We start from the raw sequence: 18,441 nt of genomic DNA on the forward strand, positions 1-18,441 counted from the left end.
GGGAAGCAGGCCGTGTATTACACATTGCGAAAATTTGATGGTAAAAGTAATTATTCAAATCTTTGTTTCTCCCAAGAACTTGATTATTTGTTTAGTACAGCATAAACATTATCGTTTACATATAAGAAACAACATACCAGGGCTACAACTTGCTTTCTTACAAGTTAGCTTCCTTTTAATTCGATTTGTTCATTATATAATCACTCTATTTTGAAAAGATGGGAGCCCTTAATTATTATATTCATTTTAATCACCTTATAATCATCTTATTCCATCATCTTGACGAAAAAAAATCTGAAGCATATATGGTGTCATAATCATTGTAAACCAACTATTATCACAGATTGATTTCCTTCGAAAATGAACAACGAAGACATGCCTATCCATTCGGGAGATATTTATCACTGATAGTCGCCTTTTTATTGAATACAACCCCGTCAGGACTCAGGGGTAAACTAATTTGTTTCAGTTTTACTGCTGTTTGTATCCATTCAAGAGAGAGAAATCTCTGGACAACATTATGTGAAATTTGAATAAATTTCTCATCCAACAAAAGTAAGAGATCGTTTCCATCTTATCTCCGGCCGCTTAGAAGCGCCGATTGATATCACAAAATCTTGACCTTTATACTGGTAATGTTTGAATCTGATTGGATATGATGAAATGCTCGCACATGCCATTCGTCGTCAGATGAGCTTATACACAAGCTTAGTCCACCACAACTTGGTAATTTGACAATTCTCAAGCATATTTACTCTTTTGTCTTTATGTCGGATTCAAGCTCAAACTTTGGAATAGCCAAGGCGGCCTCTGCGAGCCTTCTTCGTTGTGGCCGCTTGACATCTCATTCCTTTCCTCCCCTCTTTCCGGTCTAATCATCTTTGAGCATCTTGATTCCTTCCCCATTTGAAGTTGATGTTTTGATGTGCTATGATCTTCGCACAGGCCTCCGATGCTTAGCGTCAGCTCAATATCACTCTCACCTTCAGAAACTTCGGTGCTTATCTTTTCTCTCAAATGCTTCTTCGAAAAGGTGGTTTGATCCTTCTCGCTCAACTCAACTTCAGTGGAAACGTACTCTTTCGCGGGCTGTTCAAGATCGAAGCACTTCTTGGAGAAGCACTTGTTGGTTCTGTGAGGATCTTCACAGTAGGTTCTTAGCTCACATAAGCTATTTAGACCTGGCCTTATGGTGTTATATTGTTGCATGGAACTGTATTCAGATGCTTGAACAGGAGTGGAGTGATGCGTATTGCTGAGATGAGAAGAGTGGCTGGTCTCAGAAGTAGATGTGCTGCAGCGAAATCTGGCTGTTGAATCAGTAATCGCTTTGTTGCTCACGTCTGAGATCGAATGGAAGTTTGTGCTCTTGCCGCTCAATTCAGCCATTAGCGATTTCTGTACTCTGTATAATCGATGGAGCTCTTGCACCTGACACATGCATTCAAATAAAAAATAAGTGCATCAGTGGTTTTGTATATTTCTGACTCGTATACATTGGTACAGGTTTTTCTCAGAAGAAGATAAGGAGTTTTGGTTGTCGGAAAAGGCCGTTAAATGAATCCAACTAGAGGTATCGGAGGAACTTTGGGGGAAGTTCTAAAAACTAAAGTTTTGAGCAAAACAGCACCAGAGACATTGTATTAAAACAGTGTTATCTATAACCATGTACACGACTGTATCATACACACAGTAAATACGGCAAAAGAAGGCCAGTAAAGAAAGAGTTTCGAGATGAAATATTCCTTGAACTTTTTCCTCAACATGCCTCGGAGGAGATTCAAAAGCCATGGTAATATTTCTCTTATGTTCGCCATTCACTCTTTGAGTATGAAATTCATTGTTTGAAATCAACTCGCAAGTATATACGGTGATTTGTATTACCTGTTGTCTGAATATCTCCTCATGCTTCAGTATAGTATTTCGAACTAATTCTCTATTGTATTGTTGATGAAACCTGTCCATTGAGTCTTTACGAAAATGGTTAAACCAAATCCGAAAGTTGGTCTTCGGAAAAATGTTCTGGAATATCTCCCAAGATTCCGGATGATTCTTTGAGCCTTTTCTTACTATTCCATAGCTCTCATTCTTCATCAAAGAGGTTACAAGTTTATGAACGCCATGCAGTTTCGTTCCCATTCCTAGAAAAGGTGGACACAGATAAATAATAAGATATGAATCATTTACTTTAATCTCATATAATGTTTCCGTGTATCATTTGTGAAGAGAAGTGATAAAACTAGAGGATGAACATAGGAACTAATGTTTTTTTGGTTTAGCTACGTTGTGTTACTCTTAAACACTTGAAAGGATTCTTCGCAGTTATCTACTTCTTTAGGATAGTCGACCCTTGCATTGAATGATAATCTGTTAACCAAAAAGTTAGCAATTAATGTAAAACTAGTAAACCAAACAATGTAAAAAAAAAAAAGAAAGGAAAAGAAAAGAAAAGAAAAGCATTTAACTAGCTTCACCGGCATATAACATGACAGAAATATCATGTCAGCATGGTCAGATGTGACATCTATTGGTACAAAGTCAGAGGGGGAGGATGATACAAAATTTTCTTTATTATGGAATTAGATAACAATGGAATTTATTTTTCACTGGACAATGATGAAAAGAAGTTAAATTAGGAGAACAAATTTAGAACTCAAAGAGACCATCAATGAGAGGATGAAGATTTGTCAAACTAAACCAACAATATGTCATGGAGTGAGCCATGACCATGACCAAGGGGCGAAGATGGTGCTAGCTAGGGGTAGGCACTAGGTAGAAGACCTGGGCGACAGGATGAGGCGAAGGAGGATTTGAGGTGAGGATCTATACAATCTTACTATTTGGGACTTCTATTCCGCCACGTGGCGGAATATCATTGCCCCTCCAGCCTTCCTATTCTCCAATAGGGTGTTAATCTGCGCAGTTCGTTTTTCATCCGATGGCTCCCTTCCCCTCCTCTTGGCGCGTCCCTTGGGGTCAATCTGTGCCGTCCGTTTTCCCCATCGGACGGCTCCCTTCCTCCCCTCCGTGCATCCCTTGCGCATGCCCCCTCCGATACCCGAAGCGCCGCTCTCTCTCTCTCTCTCTCTCTCTCTCTATATCTTTCTCATCGCCTCTCTCTCTACCTCTCTCAACGCCTCTCTCTCTCTCTCTCATCGCCTCTATCTCTCTCTCTCATCGCCTCTCTCTCTCCCCTCCATCCTCTCCTCCCTCCGCTCCTCTTATGCGTGAGCTGTCCATCGTTAGGCATCATGATGCGGTCGCCTACGCCTACCCTATTTGGCCGATCCGATGGTTCGTGTTGCTGCGCTCGCTGATCAAACGGTCGCTCTTACCTCCTGCCTCCCCTGGTCGCCGGTGTTACTTTTTACTCTCTTCTTTCTCTTCTCCGTCTTCCTCTGAGGGCTTTGCCAGCCCACTGATTCGACAGCAGCGATGGGATAGATATATTTTTTCTTAATTTTTTTGAATCTTCTAAGAGATTTGGTGGGCATTGCTGGAGTCTTCCTCTTCTCTTCTCTTCTCTTCTGATCTCCTATAGTTTTTCTAATAGCTTAGCCTTCTCAGCACAGTACAGATCATTTCTGTACACAAATTTAAAGGTGGGATAAAAGTCTTTTTTAAGCATAAAAGATGAATATTGGCATTTTATTGTTGCATAGCTGTTAATCTCCTGGTGGCCTTTTAAAGTTTTTATCAGAAAAAATATCGCTTTGCCGTTGCCGCCGTTGCCATGCATTGCCCTGTTGATGTGCGAGTGAAAAAAAAAATAGGCTCTGTTATTGCTAACCACCACTCCAGGCTTATCCTTTGGTGCTTCATTTGTCCTTTTCGCATGGACAATCGTACATGCTGGCTTTAATTATGGCGTACTTATTTTCATAATCTGCACCGGACAACTTTGACTGTTTACATTATTTGTTTACTTTTTGTTTGCATGTTCTTGGCGTTTTAAAATAATTGCGGCGAGATGGTACCAATTATTGGTGGGGGGGGGAGGGTCCCTATATGGGCAACTACCTAGAGCTGCCCCCCTCTCCCCCTCACATCTGTGATGACGAATGCAAGGAGTTTGGACGGCCCGCTTGCCGGCAACCGCTCGCATCTGCACATTTGGTTGGTGCAGTTACGCCTCGGTTAGTGTTCAGTTGGTAGTTAGCCGCTTATCCCCGCTTTTTAGCATACTCCAGTTTGCTGATCAACCTTGGATTTTTTCTTCTTTTTTTTATTATTTCTTTCACTGTATTCTAATTAATATCTTTTTCCCTTTTTTCTTTCCTATTTTAATGAAATTTATTTATTCTGCTACGTTTTTTTCTTTTTCTATTCACTTCGTTCCTTTTTTTTGGTTTTTTCGACGGCTGTGATGATGTGCGTTGGGCTAAAAAAAAAAGACTAGGTTAGGCACAACCAATGCGTTTGGCCTGCCATGCTATTGAGTTTTCCCAGGTTAATTTGTAATTAAAGCCCTCGCCATGCTATTGAGTTTTTCCGGGTTGATTTGTAATTAAAGCCCTCGATGTCGGTAATGTCCAGGGCCGGCGCAACTGACGAGCTTGGATGGCGCATGCACGGGCAGCCGCTCTTAGTTGTGGTCCGTGCGCGAATGTTGCATGAAAATTGGGCGCGCAACTGACGAGCTTGGATGGCGCATGCACGAGCAACCGCTCTCAGTTGTGGTCCGTGCGCAAATGTTGCATGAAAATTGGGCGCGCAACTGACGAGCTTGGATGGCGCATGCACGGGCAACTGCTCTCAGGGGCTGTTTGGTTGGATGTAGTTGCAGAAACAGTGTAGTTAGAAATACATGCAGTTGCAAATGCTGCAGTTGTAACTACACCTAGTCTGTTTGGTTTTACGCATTGTAAACTGCTGCAGTTACATTTCTTCTGTTTGGTAATATGAAGCTGATAGTTGTATTTGTGAATTTGTCACCTTTTCCGATAGAGTGGTGAGATTACTTCACTAACATAAATATTGTATTAGTTTATTAATCATTTAAATTTACTATTTATAAATAAATAGTAGATATATATATATTCTTCAAACTTATTAATCGCACATTTAAATTTTAATTTATTTATTTTAATATGTAAATCAAATACTTAAAATTTAAACGATTCTTCATTTTTTTAATCAAATTTAGTATTATAATTAATTAAACTTATTAAATTAACATACACGTCACATTCTATAAATTTTTTTAAGAAACATATTTATATTTTAAATAAAATAAATTTTAAAAAATTATATTTTTTGCACAAGTTGTATTGTCTAAAAAATTTTATTGTTATTATTTTATAAGTATTTCTATTTACCTTATATACATATATTATTTATTTATTTAGCTATTTATTTATTTATTTATTATTGTTTAATTTGTGAGTGATCCTATTCCCTCACCAACTGCTGCAGTTAGAACTACGGCCAGTTTGGATGTAGTTCCAACTGCCAGCATTTGGACCTTCTTGTATAGTTGGAACTGAGCAGTTGAATCAACTTATACTAAACAAACAAAGGAATTGAGGTTGCACGTATTTGCAACTGCCACTTGCAGTTGCAATAGGTAAAACCAACAGCCCTCAGTTGTTGGTCCTAATGCGCGAATGTTGCATGAAATTGGGGCATATACTACGTGGCATTTCTTTTTTTTTTTTTTTTTTTTTTTTTTTTTTTTTTTTTTTTTTTTTTTTTTTTGCTATGGCATGTATTACAATCCCACGCAATCTGAGCCTGCTTTTTCCAACTCTTCCTAACCATTATCCCTGCTCAACCTATATCTTAGGGTGGCTTTTAGGTTTTTTAATCCATGGTCTGAATTACCAAAAAATCCAAAATTGGAACAAAGCTTTGCTTGCTGTTGTGATACTGCAATTTTTTCTTAGTATTGGCTTCTAGCTGCGTGGACATGCAAAGACATATGAATAAGATTTAGGATTGTCTGATTTACACAGAAAAGATTTAGATTGTCTAATTTATAGAAAACAGGCTTTGGGTGATCATTGTACTAGCCTCGGCCTATATCTTGAGATGAACCAAATCTTCTATTTTGCTTCTATTTCCTTTTGCAGCCATGTGGATGGAAAAAATGAAAAAACAAAAAAGAGTTTTGGACAGTCTACTTTCTAGGCAACCACCTCTTGGTGTTCACAGTTCCTTGCTCAACCTATATCTTAAGGTTTCATAGAAATAATATCTGAGCCTCACTACATTTTATATGTTTTCCTATTTTTTTATTGTTGCCTGTGTTCTTATTTTAAATTCAGCTAATGCTTCTCTGGCCTATGAATGCAAATAAGGATTCTAAATCCTGAATTTAAGTTACAGAATTCAATACCTAGCTGAATGGTTTCTACGGTGTGCATGTGGACTTTTATGCATTTAGCATTACTAACCAAGTAGTCTGATTCTGAATTTTTTACTTGAGTTCTGAATAGGATACCTGAATTCTGACTTAACTAAGTGAATGCTACATTCGAAATTGAGAATTTGGAATTTAGGAGTGCATGGAACTATTTGCTGTCCATAACAGTTTCGGATTCAGAGATCTTTGAATAGCAACAAGTGTTTTGGTCCATAGATGTTTCTCTGCCCTCAGACCAGGTTCGAATCCATATGATGGAGCCTGTGTTTTGGTCCATATGATGTTTCTTTATTAGCTGAAGACCATATAGATTATCGATTACCTAGATCGTTCTGAGTTCTAGAATCTGTTACCTTAAGTAGTGAATATGAATTCTAAACAAAGTATATTTGTTTTCCTTATATTCTGCGTGAAATTCGAAATTGCATTGTTGAATTATGGACTCCCATGCTATGATGACCTACTCCTCAAATACCAAATGGTTGCTGAATTATGGATTCCCATACTTTCGGTATACAAGTGGGTCTTTATGCAGTTGACATTACTAACCAAGCAGGCTTTGGTTCCAAAGTGATAATATTTGATAACTGGGAGAGTCTGAGCAAACCATATATCTTTTTCGTATACCTAAATTCTGACTTATCTACGTGAATACTAAATTCGGAATTGAGAAATTAGAATTTAGAGTTGCGTCGGGCTATTTTTTGTGTATGAAAGTTTTGAATTCAAAAATCTGATTTGAATCACAACAAGTCTTTTGATCCATATGAAAGGTTCGAATTCAAAATGTTGAATTCTGGCAGCAGTGTTCCAGAATTCTAAATTCTGGATACTCAAAGGTTAGAATTACACAAAAAAAATATTAAAAATTAGAATTTCAGCCATAGAATTCCAAATTCTGAACTGTGCCTTGCAGGATTCAGAATACAAACCTTAAAAGGTTAACGGTTAAAAGAGTAAATCGTTTGCAACTTGACTATTTATCTAGGTCTCCAATACAGGTATTTTTTCTCATCGTTTTGTTTTCACCCTGCTTGCTTCTCATTTTTTTTTGTTTTTTACACTATATCCAGCCCTTTGTTTGCAAAATTGCTGCACAAAGATGTGATCCTTTGTTCACTCTTTATTTGCAGCATGGCTATTTATCTATATCTCTTTATTTGCAACTTTACTATTTATCTATGTCTAAAATACAAGTATTGTTTCTCATCTTTTTGTTTTTACCTACTTATCATCTTTTTGTTTTTTGCACTACTTACACGTACACTTAAGAGGTTGTATTTTGGAATTGCCTTGCGAATTGCAGGGCCCTATATGTACCTGATATTCAAAAATTTAGATCAAGCATACCATCCTTTAAAGTTGGCAAGATGTTTTCCCAATTTCTAAATAACAAAGGCAAGTCCCCTGTGGCGAAACGTCTGCTTATCAAATGTGAAGAACATCCTCATTCCCCTTGATACGAGCAACCAAATTTGTAAATAATTATTTATAGAAGCATCCCCAAGTACACAGGCGTCAACTGGGTAATTTAGTTATAAATTCTATAATTAGAATATTTTGATAGTGTAATTTTTTAAATTGTTTTTGTGTGTGTGTGTGTGTGTGTTTTTTTTTTTACAGCTCTGAACAATTTACCGAGGACTTATCTGAAATGCAACCTGCCGAAAGACAACGACTTGATCCAACCTATCTTGCGTAAATTAATTGTCATACTTAATTATGTACTGTTTATATATGCCGAAAAAACATATCTAATTATTATTCTCATTGATTTGTAGATTTGATGAAGCTTCTCAAGAAGATCAAGTCAAGAAATGAAGAATTGCAGTTTACGTTTCAGTCCATTTATATATTTCTATTTATAATTAGATGCTTTGTTATCCACTGTTTTAACTATTTTAATAACAGTTCTACTTACATTTTCTTTGTTCTATTGTTTGTTTTGTAAGGACTAAATTATTATATCAGTTCTACTTAGATTTACTTTTTGATTTTTAATAAAAAAAAATAGATACACTAACCATTATTTGGTTATCCGCCGCGAAGCGCGGGTCCTTTACTAGTATTAACAAGGCGGCGGAGTAATCTACAAGGTGGGTCGGGTTGTCGGGAAACGGGTTCGGGGTTGCCTTATCAGGCCATCCATCCAAACCCATTATCCGCTTTGCGTTGCGTTTAAGAATGGGCCTAGCAATGGAAGGCCTATCTTTTATATTATATCGGATACGTATCAGATGTCAGAAAATTCACGAGTATTTCCGACATTTTTGAATATTTTTTTTGAGAGATAGATAGCACGCTATCCGCTTCGTTTATTTTATTTAGAAATAAACTTAGTTGGAAATGTAAATCAACTAGGATTCGAACTTAAAAATCTCAACGTTACAATTGGTGTGATTAATTTTGTTTCTTGGTGAACACAATTCGACTATGTCTATTTCTTTACACAACTTAATAAGGCCTCGTTTGGCATCGAGTTTATTTTTTATTTTTTAAATAAAATTTTGCATACCAAAAAGTGTAGGAATAGATAGTAGATTGATTGCAGCCATTTCATTGAAGTATTTACTCGATAATAAAAAATAAAAAACTTGAAAGCAACATTTGTTTTGCTTCCAAATTTTTTTAAACAAGTAATAATCTATTTCTTAGGTGATTTATTGTAAACAAATTAACAAAAAAAAAAAAATCTTTTCTCCAACACATCAAGTTATACATAATTAGTGTTTAAAAAATAAAAAAAACAAACGTAATACCAAATGAGGCCTAAGCTTGTTGCTTTAGGTTAACTAATCATCCAAAAATTCTACAGTTTGTTAAGTTGTATATTATCCTGCATGGCAATAATGTATGTATTAAAAATAATTTTTATTATTGTATTCTCTACGTATCATATTTTAAGATTTTTAGAATTTATCGTACCACCAAATCCGTATCGTGACATATTTGTTATTCGTATATGTTTGTGCAACATCTATTGGAAATTGTCAAACTTATTTCAAAATTTACTTAGACGTCACATTTATTTAAATCAGAGTTTATTTTGGTTAGATTTTCATCTCCCAATGGTATTGGAAAAGAATTTTTTTTAACTAGTTTGGGACTTTGGGTAGATATAATTATATCTTGAGCAAATACTACCTGCATATTCAAAAAGGGTGTAAGTATTTGTATACCAGAAAGGGGAATAAATCTTATATATTTTCATCGTAGAGCCTATATTTGGTTCTTTTCTTATCCAATTTTATTTGCGGACATAGGTCCCCACGGAGATCCACCCCAAATGAGGCAGGAATGGAGAGGATTTTGTCCTTGCAGGGCGGAGAAATCGCCCAATCTTGCGGTATCGGGGTGCGGGCGGGAATACTATTCTCTGCCCCCTCAAACTTTTCATTGATTCTGGCGAAAGTGGTGAAAAATATGAACTCTTCTAAAAATAAGGACTTGGTTTAGAACTAGAAAAAAGATTGTAAAAGAGTCCCTGTTCAACAATGTACTATATTATTATATAATTATTAATTTATATATAAATATAGATAGCTAGTTTGATATTTTTAATGTATTTTAAACATAATCAAATATTTTAGATATATTGAGTTTATTACACAATATATTAGTTAAATAATATTTGATTACTATATGATGAATCATACTTGTAACCATATATATTACATACCATATATATATATATATTATATATGTTACCATTTATGTTATATATATTCCTATGTATATTACTTTCTTATTAGGATAGTATTATTATATTACTTTCTTATTAGGATAGTATTATTTATTTCTTTGTATAGCAGGATATAATCCTGTACTTCCATATAAAGCTTTTCCTCTCTCTATATAAGAGAATGGATTTAGATGAATAATATACAGAAAATTTCTCAAATCTCTTGTTTCATAGTATCAGAGCCCTTCTAGGGTTTTATTCTCTTTCGACGACTTTTTGCTCATCTCCTCAGAAGGCGAATTGTTCGTCCAGATCAGCACCACGTCTGAGGACGACACGATCCTGTTCTAGTGGTTAACTGGGGCTGCGATCGTCATCATCACGTCTGTGTGGCTGCGCATCATATCTCGACGTACGTCTGACCAAGTTGCTAGGAGTCTCTAGCAAGCCACTTCTTCAGATTTGTCCATTCTATCTCTTCTCTTTATTTATTTAAGTTATGACATCTTCTACCAATCAATTTCCTCAACTAGATGTCAAATTATCTGGTTCTAATTACCGGGAGTGGTCGGTGTCTGTAAAACTTTTACTTGATGCCCTAGACTTAACAGATCATATTAATGACACTAGCCCTCCTGCTGATGAGAAGAAACTCAAAGAGTGGAATAATGCTGACAGACGTACTCGTGGAATTATATCCACGTCTGTAGAAATTGACATCAGAATGCAGTTGGTGAGTTTCACTACAGCTCAGCAAATGTGGGCTCATCTTCAAAAACTATATGAGCAATCTAGCCATGCTCAATCATATGCTGAATTCCAAGAGATCACATCGGCCCATCAAGGTGAACGCTCCATTCAGGAGTTCTATAGCTTTATGCAAGCACGGTGGCGCCAACTATCCATCATGGACGAATCATTATGCCAGACTTGTTTGGCTTGCACTTGTGCTACCAAACAAACGCAAATTCGTGATCAACAGCGTCTTTTTCAATTTATTATGCGTCTACGGCCAGAGTTCGAGGCCTTACGAGGCCAACTTCTTCATCGATCTCCGCTACCCACCATTGATGCTGCACTTGCAGAGCTTATTGCAGAGGAAACTCGTCTTCGAGTATTGCATTCCTCCAGTCCTTCAACACCGACTGTACTTGCTGCTCCCAATCAAGTTCCTCCTGAGCCTTTGAGTTCTACTAATTCGTTTGTTCCTCGAAAGAACAAACGCAATATCCAATGCAAATATTGCCAACTCTGGGGGCATCATATTCAAGATTGCAGGAAAAAGAAGTGGGCTGATCAACAACGACATTCTCCACGTGGTTATCCTGCTGCTGCTTCTACTTTGCAGATCGAGCATCCTTTCAATACTTCTTCTAACAACGTAGGACATCACACTGCTTCTACTCAACTCAGCTGGCCTCAACTAATGCAGCTACTTCAACAGAGCAATCTGAATAACTCGACTCCAAAAGAGCCAGAATCCAGTCCTCAGACATCATCAGCACCACCAGGTTTTGGTTCCCTTTCAACACCTAGCTTTGGAGGTAATTCTAAGAATTCCTGGGTTCTAGACTCAGGTGCTTCTTTTCATATGACTCCACATGATTCATTACTTTCTTCACCTTCCCTATTGTCTTCTCCGCTCAATATTTTTACTGCTGATGGTACACCACTTCCTGTTACTCATTATGGTACATTATCACCTACCATTGGTAATTCTGCCAAATTTTATGTGCCCTCTGTTTTACACATACCAAAACTTTCTTTAAATCTTTTATCTGTTAGCCAAATTACTGATCATGATTGTACAGTTACATTTGACTCATCTTCTTGTCGTGTTCAGGATCGTCGAACAGGGACTTTGATTGGACAGGGCCATAGGCGTGATGGCTTGTACTACATGGATCATCTGCATCTACCATCCAACCATAACTCTGTTAACGCCACCACTACTTCAACCATCTCTAGCTCTACTTTATGGCATCGTCGCTTAGGTCACCTTTCTTTCGAACATCTTAATGTTTTAGTTCGTCGTGGTGTATTAGGCAAATTTTCTGTTTCCAATAATCTTAGTTGTATGGGTTGCAAACTTGCTAAACATACTACTCAACCTTTTCCTGCTAGTAACTCTGTCTCTCATGCTGCTTTTGATTTAATTCATTCTGATGTTTGGGGTCCTGCTCCTATTTCTACACGTATTGGTAATCGATACTATGTGATCTTTGTGGATGACTATTCTCGTTTTACCTGGATATATTTTATGAACAACCGGTCTGAACTATTGCAAATATATAAAAATTTTACAGTTATGATTCAAAATCAATTTGGCACAAATATTAAAATTTTTCGTTCAGACTCTGGTGGTGAATATATCTCTTCTGAATTCAGACAAATTCTTGCAAGTCAAGGCACCTTACCTCAGCTTTCTTGCCCATATGCTCATCAACAAAATGGGGTTGCTGAAAGAAAGCATCGTCATATCATGGATACTGCTCGGTCTCTTCTTTTTGATAGTTCTGTTCCTTCACAATTTTGGGCTGATGCTGTCAATACAGCTGTTTACTTAATCAACATTATGCCTTCCAGTGTCCTTTCAGGTGTCTCTCCTAGTGAGCGGTTGTTTGCCAAGCCTCCTTCATATGATCATCTACGAGTCTTCGGTTGCACTTGCCTTGTTTTGCTACCTCCTCACGAACGAAATAAACTGTCTCCTAAATCTGCTATTTGTATCTTTCTAGGGTATAGTCTTGAGCATAAAGGGTATCGTTGCTATGATCCTAACACGAGACGTCTTCGGATTTCTCGTGATGTGATTTTCTTTGAGCATCTTCTCTATTATGCCCAACCCACACCAGCCACTGCATCTTCTTCATCTGCCCCTATCGATCTTTCTTTTTTGCATGATTCTTTCCAGGGCATTCCTCTTTCCCTGAGGACTCTATCTCTCATAATACCTCTCCTGCAGATGAAAGTGAAGTTCATGCCTCTCATGATGGTCCTTCTGTCGAAGCTCCAACCGACGATCCTCCGACATCCGTGCGTCGCTATCCCCTTCGAGAGCGCCAGCCCAAAAGGTTCTTTGGTTGTGTTACCTCACATTCTCTTTCTCCCCATTTCCATTCTTTTCTTGCTACCATCCATACTCACCAGGAACCACGAACATACCGCCAAGCTGCTACCATTCCTGAGTGGCAAGATGCTATGTCTGACGAACTTAAGGCTCTTCACAACACCGGTACCTGGACGCTTGTTCCTCTTCCTCCAGGAAAGGTTCCAATCAGTTGCAAATGGATCTACAAAGTTAAGACGAAGTCTGATGGTTCTATTGATCGATATAAGGCTCGCTTGGTTGCTCGCGGCTTTACTCAAGAGTATGGCATCGATTACGAGGAGACATTTGCTCCGGTTGCCAAAATGACCTCTGTTCGCGTTCTTATTGCTGTTGCTGCCTCTCGTGGTTGGCCGTTATATCAACTTGATGTTAAGAATGCTTTTTTACATGGTGATCTTCACGAAGAAGTTTACATGGAGCCACCTCCTGGTCTTAATCATCCGCCTGGTCATGTCTGCTTACTTCGCAAGGCGTTGTATGGTCTTAAACAAGCTCCTCGTGCTTGGTTTGAGAAGTTCTCGACTGCCGTTATCTCTGCTGGTTTTCGTCAGAGTGAAAATGATCATGCATTATTCATTCACTCTTCTGCTCGTGGTACTACTGTTTTACTTCTCTATGTTGATGATATGATTATCACTGGTGATGATCCCGATTTTATACATTTTATCAAAGCTTTCTTTCAACGTCAATTTGAAATGAAGGATCTCGGGCTTCTCCGTTATTTTCTAGGTATTGAAGTAGCCTACGGTTCTAAAGGCTATTTGCTATCTCAACGGAAGTACACAGCGGATCTCATCTCTCGTGCTGGTATTACTGACAATGACACAGTCAATACTCCTATGCAACTTCATCAAAAACTGACTCCTACCATGGGTGAGCCACTTTCAAATCCCACGCGCTATCGGGAGTTAGTTGGAGCTCTTATTTATCTCACTATCTCTCGTCCAGATATTGCTTATGCTGTCCACATAGTAAGCCAATTTGTTCAGGAACCAACTTCTGTTCACTATGCTGCTGTTCTTCGCATTCTCCGCTATCTTCGTGGCACTATTAACCAGAGTCTTTTCTTTTCTTCTACCTCGGAACTTGCACTTCGAGCTTATTCTGACGCTGATTGGGCTGGGGACCATACTGATCGTCGATCCACCACGGGTTATTGCATCTTTCTTGGTGATTCGCTTATTTCCTGGCGAGCTAAGAAACAGAATATTGTCTCCAAATCTAGTGCCGAAGCTGAGTATCGTGCTATGTCTGCTACAGCATCTGAGATTGTTTGGCTTCGTCGTCTTCTTGGTGATATTGGCATTACTTGCTCTACTCCGACACCTCTGTATTGTGACAATCAAAGTGCCATCAAGATTGCTAATAATCCGGTATTTCATGAACGCACTAAACATATTGAAATTGATTGTCACTTCGTTCGGCATCATTTTCTTAATGGCACACTGGCCTTACCGTTTATATCTTCTCGTCTTCAGCTTGCCGACTTCTTCACAAAGTCTCATACCACACAACGTCATCATTTTCTTTTATCCAAACTCTCGGTGTTTAACCCACCTTGAGTTTGCGGAGGGGTGTTACCATATATATTACATACCATATATATATTATATATGTTACCATATATAATATATATATATTACTATGTATATTACTTTCTTATTAGGATAGTATTATTTATTTCTTTGTATAACAGGATATAATCCTGTACTTCCATGTAAAGCTTTTCCTCTCTCTATATAAGAGAATGGATTTAGATGAATAATATATAGAAAATTTTTCAAATCTTTTGTTTCAATACTTACTAGTTTGACATTAAATAACATAAATTTAATAATAAATAATTTACACTAATTTGAATTAAAATTATATTAAATTTTAAATACCAAAAAGAAATTTTCCGTTGGCGGTGACGGGGGCGGAACGGGGATTCTTAAAACCCGCCGGGATGGGGTCGGGGAAGGGCCCCTCCTTCTCCGCCCCACCCCCGACCCCGTCCCACCGTGTTGCCATCATTACTAAATATTCAAAAGTTTTTCTAAAACTAGGATGAGGGGATGCAAAATTTACATCGCTTTTTTACACGTACAAATAGTTTGGTTTTTTTTATTTTTTATTTTTTGTTTTTTGTTTTTTGCTTTTTAATTATTTTTTTTTTTCTTTCGGCTTATATCCTAGTTGAAGTTTTAATTGAACTTCATGCAACGTTGGAGAATGAATACCTGGCCGAAACTTAATGAAGCCGGGTATAGTGCGGCACCAAGGTAGTTGGGTGCATGATAATGATGTCGGGATATATTAATGCCTTTGATTAATAAATTATTAGTTTAGTTATCTTTTTATTTCTCTAAAGTTTTTTCTTCATAACATTCAATTTTAGTATTTTAGGCATCGAATGAATTGAGCTAGAATACTCTCAAAAGCACCAACCCATTGGTGCTTTTGAGTTTCTGGCTCTTGGATCTACTTCTTAATTACTAGTAATCTTTGGATTAAATATTATTTCACCTACCACCATCATCTCAACCCTACATCTCTCCATCCAATGGCTAAAAACTCAAAAGTATCAACCCCTTGGTGCTTTTAAGAATATTCTAACTCAAGCCGAGTTTAGAATTTTGAATATTAATCTTCAAACTCTTAATCAACTATGCTAGATACGGCCGGTGCACCGTAATTTTGTCCAATTAATTTTTGTTGTGCGACAAGTTCTCATATATAGTTCACCGGTTACTTATAACCAGATCTGGTCCTTTGGAACACAAGCACGAAATAGTAACTTGTCATGGCCACAGAAACAATGAGTAGGTGTACCATCACTCTAATTAGCCATGAAAAAGAAATTGAGCCACACAAATCACCAACTTAAAAGGCTTAAAAATAGGTTTATTATTTCAAAAAATAACATACTAATTCCGGCCAGAGATGCATTCAAGTATGTAAAGCTGGAAAGAAACAGTAATGAAATGTAAGGTAAAAAAAAAACAGTAGAGGCAAAAGACATCGGTGTTGTTTTCATGGTATATATGACCAGTATGATAAAAAGAAAATTAGTTCGAAACTAATTCAAATCTTTTCAGAAGAGCAATAGAAGAAACACTAAAATTAAGAAGGAAAGCAAATTAATTAACGCTAGCGGTACCATTTGATTAAAAGCATTGAATTAAGTTTTACATTCATATAGAAAAGACTGAATAGGGCGATACCGATACAACTTATGCTCCTCCGTCTAACTGTTGTCCGTAAGTTAACCATCTTATCAGATATGCTGGTTTTGAAATATTTAAGTTTCATCAACGTGGAAATATTAGTCACTCGATCGAAAACCATACGATTTTCAGTAGAATTCCTTCTAAATAGTGATTTATTACGTCCTCAAAAATGAAGGTAATGAGGTACTTTCACCTCCTCAATTTATCTTTTTTTCTTTTTCAGATTAAACAAAAATCTCATTTCCTCTATTGGACTTTCCTAAAATTCTAATACCCTAACCACCATTTGCGGTGTTTAACTAACTAGATATATATATATATATAGAGAGAAACTACAAATCTCTTACAGTGTTGCGCAAAAATTAATATGAAAGAGGCACAGCCTAGGTAGATCTCTCTGAACACTAGCTGGAATAGTTTATTATAGGGGTCCACTTCGAGGTTACATTTAAAATGGCTCCACCATCCTGTGCAATAGGATGATGATTAGATTAAAATAGCAATTGATTAAGATGCCTTCGCAAACATGCATGACACACATTGTAATTTATGCGCAAGATCCAAGGGTTTAATTACATACCTTGTATATATCTTAAGTTCGGTCTCCATTAAGAATATCCATTAAATAATTCGACACGATCGACTATTCGCACTCTAAGTACAACTCAACCCAATATTCTTCTGTGTTGATGAGGTATCATGATGATTTTGCCAAGGATTAGATTCGACAACTGTAAAATAGCCTTATCATAATCGTTATTGTTTATCGGTATACGCCATTATGAAAAGTTTTTTTTTTTTTTTTTTTGGTTTGATGGAATGATAATTTGTACACAATGAAGTTTGTATATATATTTATGTTTTCTTTCTGCAGCTTTGTATGCAGAAGACTTCGTATATGCTTGGAATTTAACGTACTACCGAAAAATTTAGAAACTAACTTTCATAAGAATTAAGCTAGACGCGCAATTTTGACTAGTGACAAATCAAAGACGATGATCTAAAAGTTTGAGATGTATGGAGAGCTGAGAAGAAGGCGAGTCGTTTACGAATAAAACTACGAGAATTTAACAGAAAATTTAGCTGGAACAACTAAAAATTCGAACTCCGTAGTACTAAAATATAGAGATTAAATCTAGAGTTCGACCTTGGCTTTATGAAATCATATACATATCTCTTAATTAGATAACAAACTTTTGATTGATTGATGCTACCTAAACCAAACAAATTTAGGAACGGTATATGTTTCATGTAAATTTTCCTTCCACAAATGAAAGACACTAGTATAATTAGTCGATCATTAATTATTATGACCTTTAGAGTCCCACTAGTAGTTGAAAGGTCATTAGGGAATAACTACAAAATTTAGCTTTCCATATCCTTTGGCGAAAAAAAAAGAAAAGAAAGGAAAGAAATGAAAACCTGCAAAAGATTAGGCACTATGAAGACAATGGAACAGAAACACGAACAAGAAGTTACGGCTGCAATAATACTCACCTGCGAACTCCGATCGCGTTCTTATCGTGCATCTTCCCGCCTACCGATCCCCTGCCCCTCCATCACTTGTTGCCATAAATTGCGAGACTGCGGAAGCCAACATGCGGAGGTCTCCGACCGTGCTTACGATCATTTCCAGCTAGCGACGATGTTGCTGCTGCCGCAAGGCCTTAATCATCAGAGCAGTCCAAGGTTCAGGAGGTGATCGAGATCAGATTTAAGAATAGTTGGATATGGGCATGCAGGTACTTACTTTCTCACATACGACATGCCCATGTAACATATTACTTAGAGAGAGAGAGCGAGAGAGAGAGAGAGAGAGAGAAACGCAAACACAGAAACAACAAAGATGGACCAAAAATAATGGAGGATCAATTGACAGGCTGTGAAGTGAAGTGTATGGTGAATTAGTAGATGGATGTATTATTATTATTATTATTAATTAGTTATTAATATCTCCATCGATCATTAAAGGAAGGAAGGATCAGTAACAAACACATATAAAAACAAATCTCACTCCCTTTACGTAAGCCGTCCTAATTCTTAATTTCTAATAGGCATGTGAGCATAATAT

General features: G+C 37.1%; 2 protein-coding genes and 1 long non-coding RNA gene across 7 annotated transcripts; 2 read left to right on the forward strand and 1 right to left on the reverse strand.

Moving 5' to 3' along the window:
- Positions 333–18,312, reverse strand: LOC109710006. Of its 4 annotated transcripts, XM_020232420.1 has the most exons (4): positions 18,121–18,312; positions 17,868–18,036; positions 1,885–2,141; positions 333–1,431 (listed from the first exon to the last, which is right to left on the reverse strand). In XM_020232420.1, exons 3-4 carry the CDS (start codon positions 2,137–2,139, stop codon positions 766–768), a joined length of 921 nt encoding a protein of 306 aa, XP_020088009.1. In that variant the 5' UTR covers positions 2,140–2,141; positions 17,868–18,036; positions 18,121–18,312; the 3' UTR covers positions 333–765. The 4 variants fall into 4 exon arrangements, with proteins under 4 accessions (XP_020088009.1, XP_020088008.1, XP_020088007.1 ...); XM_020232419.1 differs by lacking the exon at positions 18,121–18,312 and having other exon boundaries at positions 17,868–18,107; XM_020232418.1 differs by lacking the exons at positions 17,868–18,036; positions 18,121–18,312 and adding an exon at positions 2,664–2,793.
- On the forward strand, positions 3,172–8,350 carry LOC109710009. Of its 2 annotated transcripts, XR_002216263.1 has the most exons (4): positions 3,172–4,136; positions 7,671–7,890; positions 7,988–8,062; positions 8,146–8,350. It is a non-coding gene; the product is annotated as an uncharacterized LOC109710009 (long non-coding RNA). The 2 variants fall into 2 exon arrangements; XR_002216262.1 differs by lacking the exon at positions 3,172–4,136 and having other exon boundaries at positions 5,718–7,890.
- LOC109710008 lies at positions 10,285–12,028 on the forward strand. Its single transcript, XM_020232422.1, has 3 exons — positions 10,285–11,427; positions 11,491–11,557; positions 11,890–12,028. Exons 1-3 carry the CDS (start codon positions 10,546–10,548, stop codon positions 11,925–11,927), a joined length of 987 nt encoding a protein of 328 aa, XP_020088011.1. The 5' UTR covers positions 10,285–10,545; the 3' UTR covers positions 11,928–12,028.

The sequence above is a fragment of the Ananas comosus genome, linkage group 5, assembly GCF_001540865.1.
Source record: "Ananas comosus cultivar F153 linkage group 5, ASM154086v1, whole genome shotgun sequence".
Lineage (NCBI taxonomy): Eukaryota > Viridiplantae > Streptophyta > Magnoliopsida > Poales > Bromeliaceae > Ananas > Ananas comosus.